The sequence below is a fragment of the Phlebotomus argentipes genome, unplaced genomic scaffold (assembly GCF_947086385.1).
Source record: "Phlebotomus argentipes unplaced genomic scaffold, Phlebotomus argentipes genome assembly contig_8, whole genome shotgun sequence".
Classification (NCBI taxonomy): Eukaryota; Metazoa; Arthropoda; class Insecta; order Diptera; family Psychodidae; genus Phlebotomus; species Phlebotomus argentipes.
In genome coordinates, this window is record NW_026776151.1 from 455,999 (window position 1) to 468,667 (window position 12,669).

The 12,669-nt window shown below is 42.2% G+C and overlaps 1 protein-coding gene across 1 annotated transcript in view; it reads left to right on the forward strand.

Moving 5' to 3' along the window:
- The window catches only part of LOC132261208 (homeobox protein homothorax), a 195,082-nt gene that overhangs the window by 59,380 nt on the left and 123,033 nt on the right, over positions 1–12,669 (forward strand). The window contains exon 7 of the mRNA XM_059759868.1: positions 9,464–9,590. Coding sequence (XP_059615851.1) covers positions 9,464–9,590 — 127 coding nt within the window. The remainder of the gene's footprint in view (positions 1–9,463; positions 9,591–12,669) is intronic.

The window sequence follows — 12,669 nt, forward strand, 5'->3', positions numbered from 1 at the left end:
CTCACTGGCACCAATGGTTACTTCTTGGCGGGGAAAAGATCACAAAATTGAGTTCTGGTGAAGTGTGAAATTGGCTTTTCCTTCCGCCACCAACTTTTCCCTGCCCTTCGCCTGTGACTCAGTGTTTGTGGACTATATAAGATACTGATGATGGTATTTCTTGGCCAATTTTCTGATAGTGGGCGCAAAACACGTGAGTTTGATTGGACTTCACGAGTGAGTAATTGATTTTTTTTTCTCTCTTGTCCTCTCGCGAGGGAGAGATTGTGTTTTTGTGTGCAAATGCCCTGTCAATTGGCCCAGAGAGTTGATGGAACAAGTCAATAAGGAGGGTTTTTGCTTCTTTCGAGCGAAATCAGATTTTCTCTGTTCAATTTAAATTCCTTCCATGTGGTTGGAATTTGAAATTGTTTACGACACACAATCTGCATTCGGGCCTTCCCAAAGATTGTGATTTGATTTCAACCCAGAGTGGTTGACGCTTTTTATCCACGGAGGGATGCGGATGTGATCTCTTGGCATGATATTCAAAATAGGCGTCATGTCCATACATACAAATTGTGATTTTGTCTCTGCAGAACATTTTTAAGCGCAAACTTTTATTCACTTTTCTTTTTAATTCAACGTCTGATCTCTTGGTATTCACTTCATTGCTCGTCTGGCCCTTTTTTTCCACCACCACACTTGACTGACCACAAGCAACTCCCAAATTTAATACACTCCTGAGCATTGGCATTAAATATTGAAAACATTATTTAATATACAATTCAAATAAATTGACTCATGTCGAAAAATTTTGTAACTCCACCAAAAAGTTGGAGAGGAAAATTATATTTGAGTCACGTTTCGTTCATTTTTTTTCCCACAAACTCTCTCTCCGGACTGTTGCTCCTCGATGGCCTCCAGAGTGTGTGTTGTGTTCGGCACAAGATGGGAAAAATTCCCAAAATGCACTTCAATCTACTCAGTAATGATGGCAGAGCCTCGCTCCATCTCCACTTGACCATATTCAATTTCAATTTCGCCCCCACTCGGACACACAGGACATGCCGAAGAGGGGTCCTTAATGAGCTTTCTCTCCCTGGAGCTTTCCGATCACACAACTTTCCGCCAGCCACCCTTCTTTGGCTGTTTGTACAAGATCTCCCGCACTCTCCGTGTCGCTTATCGAGATATAATGGCTTGATTCACACGCATTCGACAACTAAATCCATTTCTTCAGGATTACCGTAATCCCCAGGGATGCTCGGGACTCTCAGATGACGCTCTTTCCTCCCTTCACGCCACATAATCGCTCTATTTTCCCATTAATTCGCACGATTCGCACTGATGAAGCGCGCATTGTGTCCAAGACAGCATTTATGCTTTAAAATCGAACCTAATCAAGGGGTTGTTAATATTGGAAAATACTGGAAAATGTAATTTTGAAAGAACTGAAGGCGAATTGCTCAAATACTTAATCTTTAACCGGATATTTAGGGTTTTACGCAAGGTTTTACGTTAAAAACGTTTCTAGAACTGGAAAATGCTCATAATTCTTAAACATGTGAGAAACTCAAGGAAAATCCGTAATAATTTCCCACAAATTCTCTAAATTCCGTCCAGAATTCTCAAATCTTTTATTTTGAGTATATTTTCCGCTTTCTGAGATTTCTAAACCTTGAACAAACCCTTTCTTCGAAGCGATTAGGCTAATCAAATCGGAAACGCAGATTCTGTGGCTTTCAAAATCCATATTGGCAACCCCTTGAGCCTGATTTTACGACTCTCAAGTGTACTTGAGGCACCTTTGGCCGCCCTAGTTACTCCTCTGATATTCAAGATGGCTAATCTCCTATCGTTGCGGTCTCGTGAGCGAAGAGTCCGTTCTATTTGCGCTGCTTTGGCTGTTCTACACCTCGATATCGATCTCAATTGTTTTACAGCAGTTTTTCAGCTCTATGTTGGCAATATCAATTTCTTGCCATTATCAACCTTTATGATCGCAGTTTTTGTGCCCCTGTTCGGTCCCTATCATCGACTACTGGGCGGATTGATAAGGAGCGCCTGATAGTGTGGCGTCCAGTGTCAATTCTCCACTCGCGGTGTGGTGAAATTTCCAAGAAACTCCCGCAATTGATTGATCTCGCCAGCGCGCAGTCGTTTTTGCGTGACGCGCAAGGTGAGAAATTTAATTTGTCTCAATGGGAAAATTGTATGGAAATGAGCAAGTGGCTGTGGCAGTGATTGTGCACGAAGATGTGCAGTCTCGTTTCATTTTAGCACCCAAAAGATGAAGACACGATTCGATGCATTGTGCTTCACAATTTACCCATATTGCGCCGCGCGTCTCAAAACCCAAACGATGGAGCGATACATAAATTAGCGACGACGTTTTTACAACTTCAACCTGACAGCCACTCTGCTACCGCGGATTGTCTTGCCTTTCTCGCATTGTCTGGGACTTCCAGGTCTCTCGCGAGGGCATCGCGGATGTTGTTGGCGGGAAATCCGGGGGGAGGAGAGAATTGATTCAAATGTGATTTCACCCCCAAAAAGGCGCCTCGGCGACACTCTCCGCGATTTTCTCTCTCTCTCTCTTTCTCTGTGGTTGATGGAAAGGAGAGGAAATCCACCTGGAGAAGTGGCTGAGATTGTGTGGCAGACTTTTGCCACGAGGTGTAAATGAATTTCGACGAGCAATGCGATCGGCAAGTCTCTGAGATGACCTTATGAATATGGAAGCGTTGGGTTGCCTTTTACGGACTTTCCTTAAATGTGCGCCGATAAGCTGAGCATCTCGCGAGAGTGAATATTAGAGAATGGAATGGGATGACTCTGCCGACAAAGAACTGTGTGCCATGAGTGACGGATGCCACACATCTGGGATGGAGAGCGTCTTCTGGCTTCGGATGCGATGGCAAAAAGAAAAGAGTGTCTCAGAAAACCCGAATGGTTGTGCATAAAAAGTGCGCGAGTGGAGAGTCTTGAGGGTCTTTCCTGGCAATTGCAAGACTCGCCGTCTCCCCGAACGAGAACCGCCAATTGCCCCCGTGAAAAGAGATCTCATTTCCCCTTGGCTGAATCAGGCGGAACGATCGTAAAAAGTGTCTGGACAGGCAGTCTAAAATAGAGTCCTTGTGTGTTAATCAATTTTCGCTCACTCTGCGAGTACATCGACGGGTGCTAAAGATTGGATTTATGTGTCACGAAGGTGGCCAAAGTGCGTGCAAATAGAATCTTCTTGAGTCAATCCAGCGCTCTGAATACCCCCTGGGACATCGGCCAGCGGAATGATGACCCCGTGAGACAAGTGAAGTGCACGTGCAGTGAGAGATTGAGTCAAATTTGGGCAGCAGAAACCTGAACAAATTGGATTTGGTGCCTCTTTCTTCTGTCTCCCAAGATATTCCGTCAGCAAATGAGATTTCTTTCTCGCCCAGACTCACGAGTAAGTTAGAGACGGATGACTGAGGATGGGAAAAAGAGTCCCAGCGAGAGACCATGGAGTCCCGCTGAGACATTTTGCAGAGTCAATCGTCAATTTTCTCCCTGTGAAAAAGAGATTTTGGTTTCGGGATTTTGGCCGCTCTCTTTTGTGTCACCACGGAGGGATTTCAATTTCTTCATAACACACACACACACACAATTTCCACTTTGTGATGGATTTTTGTCGAGATGGGTTTTCTGCCATGCGGTATTTCACCCGCATAGGAAACATGAAAATCCACTGACGCTCAACATTTGTGATGTTCGCGGTGTAAATTGAGTGTATGGCCGAATTATTAATGCACGTTTTGTGCTCTTCGAGCATGAAATTTATGAATGTTCTATCAGACAAGTGAAAAAAGTGTGTATAAATAAATAAATAATCCACTTTTGATGTAATTGAAGGCATTATTTGTTTCAATTTGACCAACTCACCCGTGGTTATTTTTCACTCTCATTCTTTCACTCCAAATATCACAATGTACAATGTTTTTTCTCTCACTCTCTGCTTAATTCCTACAAATTCTCCTTGTTAGGCTCTTTCGCCATACTTCTATCTGGCTGGTGTTTGAGTGAGCAGAATCCATAAAGCACACCAAAGTGCGTGTGCGAGAGTGAGATCAGCGAGTCTCGGTTGTGCGGTTGAAATTTATTCAAATCCCATTGAATGTAATTAAATCTAAATTCTATTTTATTTGCATTTCCATCATAACACTCTCCGTGCTCCGGGACGAAAAAGTCACCCTTTCGAGGGGGCACACACTGATGGCAATGGCAAATAGCTAAATGTCACCCTTTAAGCACATTATATGAATTTTAATGTGTAAACCACATTATGCAAAATTTGATAAAAGCCACCAGCAGAATCATCCCCAAAAAGTGATTCTACGCAGAAACACACTCACCCAAACTCTTTCGCTGGCCCAATAGCAATTTTCTTCACCCACTATTGAAGGGGGGTGAGCGCCCCAGAGCAACCCCTGCCAAAGGGGTGTGGGTGGGACAGAAAACGAGGCCACCAACGAAAACTGCAACCGCACAAACTCATCTGATATTCAGATCTAATTTTGAAATAATCAAATAAATGGTCTGAGAGCTGAAAATGGCTCTCAGGAGGGGTGGCAGATGAGGGTGAGTGCGTCCGGGGTGTGGGTGGATAATTGATAATTTAATATTGAGCACTTTCGGAGTGCTCGCGAGAGGGGAATCATCGCTCAAGAGATTCTTTGCTCAATGAATCACTCTAGTTCCTCGGCGTCAATTCGATTAGTTGAGCCGCCATGTCTTCGAATGGGGGTGAGTGTGTGAAGGCATTTTCCCGCCACCCACAGTGCGGCTGCGATGCACTTAAGTGGATGAATTGTGCAGAAAACCCAGAAAAATCATGAGCAAGAGGAATATTTTTGGCCAAAACACTGGGAATTACATGAGTGAGATCGGAATTTGGGGATGTGCAGGATCTGCTCGTCTGCCATGAGCGTCGCCAATCGTGAACAGCCATCTCGGGATGGTATTGTGCAGAGGAGTGAGTGCATCCATGAGTGTAGCTTTGGTGTTGTTGCGAGTAATTAGAGGTGAAACGCGTTTCGTGCTGCATGTGAACGGCGCAGATGGGAAAGAGATTCACTTCTTGCATAGGAGTTGGATGTGCAGCATAAATTAGTGCATCAGTAGCGGCGATTCTGAATCTCTCACCCATTCTCTCTGCCACCAGTATCTCCTGCTGGCTCAGAACATTCCACGGAGTGCGCGATATCTCGCTGGCGACGCTCTTGGACGCTATAACATTGCAAATTGCCGGGACATTCTCTGCCCGGCGAATTTCCAGGCTAATTCCTTGTCACACGGCGCGCATGTGACTATCACTAATTGCTGGATGGGGTCAGAGAGTTATCATCTGCATCCGCTTTCCCGCGAGAGACTTTCCAACATCTGGCAGCGCGCGGTGCATCTCTTGGGCGTGAAGATCACCCTCATCGATGCTCTGACAAATGCATCTCATGTTCCTCCCTCGGCTGGGAAAACACCCGCGGGATTTCCTGCCCAAGCAGAGTGTCCCAGAAGTCACTACATGACTTTCTACTCTCGCCCATTCCTCGGCAACACACTTTTTTCCTGTATCCTCCATGGAAATCTCTTGTGAGATGGTGAAAAATCATTTTTTATCACGCGCGCCTCGCTTGGATTTTTAATGAATTCTCCTCCGTGTGTGTGCGTGTGTGTGGGAAAATCGAGGGGTTGCCATGAGGGAGAGAGTCCTGAAAAATCTCCTGTAATCCATCACAATCATCGGAGCGTCTCCCATATGCCAAGATCTCCAGCTGTTGCCGAAGATATCTCAAGAGGTGATCGAGATGTGCCACCTTGGAATTCTTACCAACTATTGTGTGCTTTCCGCAACATTGTATACACCTCTGCAATCACAACAATTTCCGCTCAAAAATCACACAATACACGTGCATGAATGGTGCAATAATTTACACCATCGTCCATCGTCCAATTCAATGGACGCCGCTTGTGCTCTTCTTCACTCAAAACCCACTCTGGGTACATTGTCCCGCCGATTTCCTATACCCAGATGATGCTCCGGAGATTAACCCAGAGTCAAGTGGAGGCTTTTATGCTAACCAGCGAAGAGAAAGGAGTTGATGAACAATGCAACTCACGCTTAATTCACATCATTTGCCTCCATTTCGACCCCGAAATTGTCCAGAATCGCCGCCAAGTAGCAACTATGTAATTTATAGTATTTGAATCTTTTGCCCAAGCGCAGCTAAGGACAATGCGCGTCTTCAAACATACTTACTCGCGGCTTTGTGGCCATAAAATGCATCTTGCGTGTCTCCGTTTGCCGAAATCATCTCACAAAAATCTCTTGTTGCACACTTTCTTGCACACAAAAGAGCGAGCGCGGCTGAATTGTGTATCGGCACAAATGTGCGTCTTGAAGAATCTTCACTTGAAGAATCCTCCAAGAGAGACCACTTTATCGATTCCTCTCTGGGGCCCTTTTGTGCTGAGTGGACGGGGAGAAAAAAATGCGATGGGAAAAATCATCCCCTGAACCAATAAAATTTGATTCGATAATCCGTGACGAATTGAACAGAGATGCACTCAGTGCGGAGGGAAAGAGCATCTGAAGCACTCCAGCGGATGATTTTACAATCAATCATCGCGACACACATGATGTGTCACAGTGGCGAAGCTTTAAGGTTTTTATCGAATTTTATTGAATCAAAATTTCTCTGCTCAGTTCTCGAGAATTCCCGGCTAAAGACTGAGAATTTTTCCATCATCGCGAGACGCGCTACTGAAGCTGTGAGGTGTAATCTCTAAGTATTCTACTCTTTTTTTCGTTGACTTGAGCATATAAGAAAATATATCTTCTTTCGTGGAAGTGATCAAAGAATAGACTTTAATTGCTCCCATGAATGTGATTGTCTCAAATGATCCACTAGAAAGTGAATGACTTGCGAGAACGTCATTTGTGTCACAAAAGTCTGCGTCATTCAGGGCTGTATTTGGGCGCGAGCCAGAGAGAATCGGTGAATTGCCTTTTAATCTGTATGAGCACCAGCATGATTTATTCTGATTGAAATAATAAAAAAAAGCAAGAGAGAGAGAGGAGAACCTATATGACGGAGTGATAGCTAAAGTGGCTGAATATAATTCATTTTTATATCATTCGGCATGTTGGGTGGATGATACAAATGATGTGTGCGTCTGACCACCAACACTGTCTGTATCGCAACACTCTTCTTCTTCTCGGCGATGCTCCTCATCTCGCCACATCGGAAGAAATGAATGCGATGCTTTATGGTGTGCAGTTAACAGAGCATTTCATTAAATAATACCCAAAACACACTTCACGATGAGGCACACAATCATCCAATAAAACTATACACGCCGAAGGAGGAAGTTTTACGGCTCGCACAGATGTCCGGGGAGTGAGATTTGGGGGCGCTGAGATGCGCCCCAAACGGCCGAAAAGCGTCCTACGCCGAGTCCTGGCGATCTTGGCATCGGTGGCGAAAATAAGACAAGTAGTTAGTACGTGCTATATCTAATTTCTGACATTTTATAGACTCTCATTACGCTATGAATATACAACGCACTTGTGGGGCTTTTTTATGGTTGGGGAAACGCAGCATTCAACTTTACCATGTAATCTAAATTTAATGATGGGGCCACATGTACTCTCTTCCACCGATGCACGCTGAAGTGAGAGAGAATATACATACATACATATATATATTGAGATTTGAGATGTGATCCCAGCAGAAACATTTTAGTGATACATAAACACACTCTTGTGACTCCAAAAGTGCTCAAAACTCATGAAGGAAGACACAGTAGCGAAAATTTATTTAGGCCACCTGAGAAATTAAGGCCAATTTTCCTTTTCCTCCCTAAAATTTGATGTTTTTTTTCTAATTTTTTTATGCAAAAGAACAGCAAAATGAAGTTAAGACACTTCAAATTCATCTATAAATCTAAAACGGCACAGAAAATAACATTAAAACATCAGAATCTAATACTAGAAGACATTTACATTGCAAGACGCTTTGATTATGTGATTTTACCTTCCGTTTAACAATTCATTGCATCCCTTTGTTGTGAAAATAAAAGCATTTTTCCATTTGAAAAGTATGCTTTTTGTAAAGCAAATCCTTCACTGGTTCTTAGGTGTCTCAAATTAATGTTCCTCTACTGTGCATGATGAGGAAAAAAAGACGTGGAAAAGTGCATGTTCTCGTGAAGATCATCTTATAATCCGTCAAGTGCCCATAAATACTTTTGACTTTTTCCCCCAAACTCTCTCAACTTTCTCTCTCTCTCTTTCTCCCTTCGCATCCATCTATTTTTACAAGCCCAAGGAAAAAAAAAAGCAGTGAATCGCTCATGAGATAGTTGAGGGATGATGACATAGACACGAGATATTCCACGCCAAAGCGACTTTCGCCAGCATTTATAGCGCGTTTATTTGAATCAATTTGCATGGTGTGCGTAAAAAATCAGACAGCGACAATTAAATTTACGATTTACTCCTTGGCGGATGATTTATAAGCGAATAATTACCAACACATTTAATATTATACTATTTTCAAATGGCTAAACCACCACAAGTGCGCGCTTCGCGTCGTTCTTCTCGCAAACCACTCAATAAAATGTATAACTTTTTTCCTCCTTCTTCATCCAAATGCTGTTATCTCTGTCGAATTATAAATTCCACTGATGACTCGAACTTGTCTATAAATAGCATTCCCGCCTGGATCTCATTTCCACCTTCGGAAATGCGTTTCTTATGCCGCAATCTTTTTTCTTCTTTCTTCACTTAAGTTGGAGATTGAAGCTGAAAAGAATGAAAATTGCAGAGAAAGTTTCAAGACAATTGGAGAATCTTGGAGATCTGGAATGGTTGAAAAATCCCACGAAATCCAAAGGCATTAATTATATACCTTTCAATCAAGTTTCTGATATGGAAATGTCCGAAGCCCACGATGATTGAGCATCCGAAAGAGGTGATATTTCGAGGTGGAGAGGAGAAAAAACGCCACAGCTAGAAGACAATAAATAATTAAATTAACGTGGAAGTGGTCATTTAGTGATACTTACAGACCCATTTAAATTCATGATCATGCTGACTGTCAATAAATTGTTGGGTTATTATGAATTCAGTCGATCAAATCAAAAATTCTAGACACAGAACCCGTGCGTCTGAAGCGCATACTTTTTGCTCACTTTCCCGTGTCCGTTTGTGTTTGGTCAAGTGTCATCGTCTAGCAGTGAAACCAGTCAAGCGTCCATCCGATCGTCCATCCGTCTTACTTTAATTGATCACTTCTTCCACTTTATTGGTCGATCCGGTGCTTAATTGGTGTTTGAATTGTGCCTTTTTTCCCCCGCGAGCGCAGAAGTTCAATCTCTTGTGAGCAGTTTGCGCCCTTTGAAATGCTTATTGATGCTAATTGAGGGTGTTTTTGTGCCTTTCCAGCGACCACCTAGTTCGTCCCTGTCATATAGCGGACCAGTCAACGATGACGTGAGATCGCCGGGCTCAGGAGGCACTCCTGGCCCACTCTCAGCCCAGCCGCAACCCGGATTGGATTCATCAGATCCAGGTGAGTCCCAAGACAATCTCCATGTGTGTGAGGAAACAGGGAGAAATGCTATCGCCAGTTGGCCATTTTTCAAGCCACTGTCAATAGGGCAACATAATACCAACATCTAACATGCGTTGAAAATTTTATTGTGACTTTCTGCCCGAGATTGTTTATACATAATTTATAAAATATGGTAATCAAATTACTCCGGGTGCAAATTTATGGCCAATGACAATTAAATTAACGACAAATAATGACTCTAATTAATGACATTTATTAATCGCGCATTCACAACACCATTCCTTATCGGCAACTGGAAAAAAAGGCGAACGAAGAAATATGATGAACGATGTAAACAAGTGTCAGAGGTTCTAACACTGTGGCCCTCATTAAATTGATAATGCAATATGAGACGTCGATTCATGTGGCCGATGGGACTCTAAGCATTTCGCGGATGTTGATTGGAAAATACGAGTCTCTTTTTTGCCACCATTCGCGCCACTATCTTGCCATGAAGTCATCCTATCTCAATATTCACACAAACTCAAAGAGCAACGATAGTTTCTTTAAATTTAAATTGGACTTTAAATTTCATTGGTTGTTTATAAAAAGACTTAAGTAAAAAAAATAACTGAAATCTAACCGAAAACTGTCTAAAATCTAACCGAAAACTCACTGAAATCTAACTCACAACTTTAAAACTCACGTTTTCATACAATATTTTATGGTTTTTTCTCCCTAAAATTGTATTTTTGCGTATTTTTCTTATTACTTCATACTTAAAATCGCAACAGTTTATTTAAAAAAAATTGAGGTTATGTTTCACTTTAGCATTGTTTATTAAAATCACGATTTTTATTGGGGAAAAATTCAAATTTTTATTAACAAAGTAAATGATAATCATTTTTATAATTTCTGTAATAATATTACGGAAAATAATCTACAAGAAACATTTCCACAGAGATTAATGCATATTTATTTATTAGTTTTGTGATATTTTCTTCAATTTCTGTCCTTCAAAGCATGTGTAAATGACAGATTGACTATTAATTTCATGGCATTTATTTAAAAATAAAATAAACAATAATTGATACAAATTGGAACGACATATAATAAAATTAAATTACTGATTTATTTGCGAATTAAAATCACACTGAACAAACTTATGAATAACATGGCAATGACGGATTTTCCCACCCTCCATTGCCGATGATTTACATAATGAACCACTGATTCTATTATTATTATTCATTTGCCGTGATTTATATATTTTCATCTCAACATTAACCATACATAAATTGAGAAGGCAAAATGTTTGGACGATCTCTCAAGTGGCTTAGCTGAGATCTGTGTCTCATGGGTGACTTCTTCGCCCATGGGGTTGTTTATTCAAATGCCAGCCGAATACCCTCTCTGAGTTGTGGATTTTTCCCATCCGATGAGATCAGAGATTTCACTCTTAATGTGTTTACGTACATGACAATTTTGGCGTTGAAATAACAATGAGGGCAGCGCAAGAAAATCCCATAATGTGTTTAGTTTTGACATACGCTACCAAATATTGCTGTGCAAGGACACAAAAGGATGTTTCCAGGGGGGTTGCAAGAGTGTATATTCAACGGTGGAATTGATGACAGTGGGTTGGGAGAGAAAATAATCGATGTTTTCAATTCAATTAGTTCTACACACACTCGCCTTCACCCCTCGTTGCCCCGCAGCGCGGAAAAATATTGTTCTTGCCGCGATGGGACAATTGATAGCCTTTTTAAATACATCGGTGGGATGTGAGATATTCCTGCGATGTTGCTTGCAATCTCTCTAAATTACTTTGCTAATGCGACAGAAATGAATTGTCAAAATTTCCCAGTGCCAAATAATGCTCTTTGCGCCTCTCTTGTGCAAAATAGCACAACGTTTTCCTAGTGAGGATGCAGCAATTTCATCCACCATGTTGGAGTTTTATTGAATTTGTGACGTGGCAGAAAAAGCGACCGCTTCAGTGCATTAGAATTTAAAGGTGGACGGAAAGAGAGTCCAGTGCATTAAGGCAGTAATTTTTGATATTCCACGTCGGGGAGTTTGATGACTGTTGTTGGGGTGTTTGTTAATGGTGATGTTGCACAATTTCGCGTGGCGGGTGGAGTATTTCACTCATTGTTGCCATCGATGGTGTGTTTTTCGACAAGAAGGGCGATAGATATGGACGCCATGAGTTGACGCTGTAATTTCCGAACAATTATTTTGGGTGATATGGTGAAATTCGCCGCAGAGTCGAGAGACTTCGACCTCTGAACCGCGCGCGCGTCTCGCGGAAGGTGTCGAAGACGCAAACTATTTGTAAAGGTATCTCATGGCAGACGTGAAAAATTCAATATAACACCGCGCCAACAATGACGGAATCTTGAAGACTTTTACTCATTGTTTCTCGAGTGTTCAATGAGTTGGTAACTTTTATCTCATCCGCTGTGTCACGTGAACATCTCAAGGAACCCTTTTTTTTCCCCCGCGGGCGCGGGCAAGAAATCAATTATTAACTCTCTATTGCGCGTTTTTATTCCGCGATTAATCAGTCACTTGGCGCTCTTTGTCTCCGCCATCCTTAATCTCACTTTCCAGATCGAGAAACACTCACAATAACCGGGAAAAAAGGAGGTAAAGGCGCGCGCCTTTGTAGCATTTTTCCATCGCGATGCTCACGTATTGTTTTCACCGCGTGTCCGCGGAAAAACCACAATTTTTACCGCACTTTTTCCATCTCTTTCGGGAGCGCACAAGACAAATCGTGTCGTGAGGAAATTTGCTCGATGGATTTTCCTCCCCGGGAAATTTGATTCTGAGGAATGGGGCAGAAGAAAAAGGGGATGTCGGTCGCATTGAGATACGGTTCATCAAATTCAGTGTTAGTGTTCGCCCAATTGTGAAATGATAATGCTCTCTTTCTCCGCGCTGGAAAATTCTATATAGTTGAGCCAAGGTTGGCGCGCGGGTTCGGTGAGGAATTCGCTCTACTGAATTGCCAATAATTGCTTACAATTTGTGTATTTGAGAAATAAATAAAATTCTCATTTTGGTGTCTCTGTTGTCGAGTGTGTCTAAA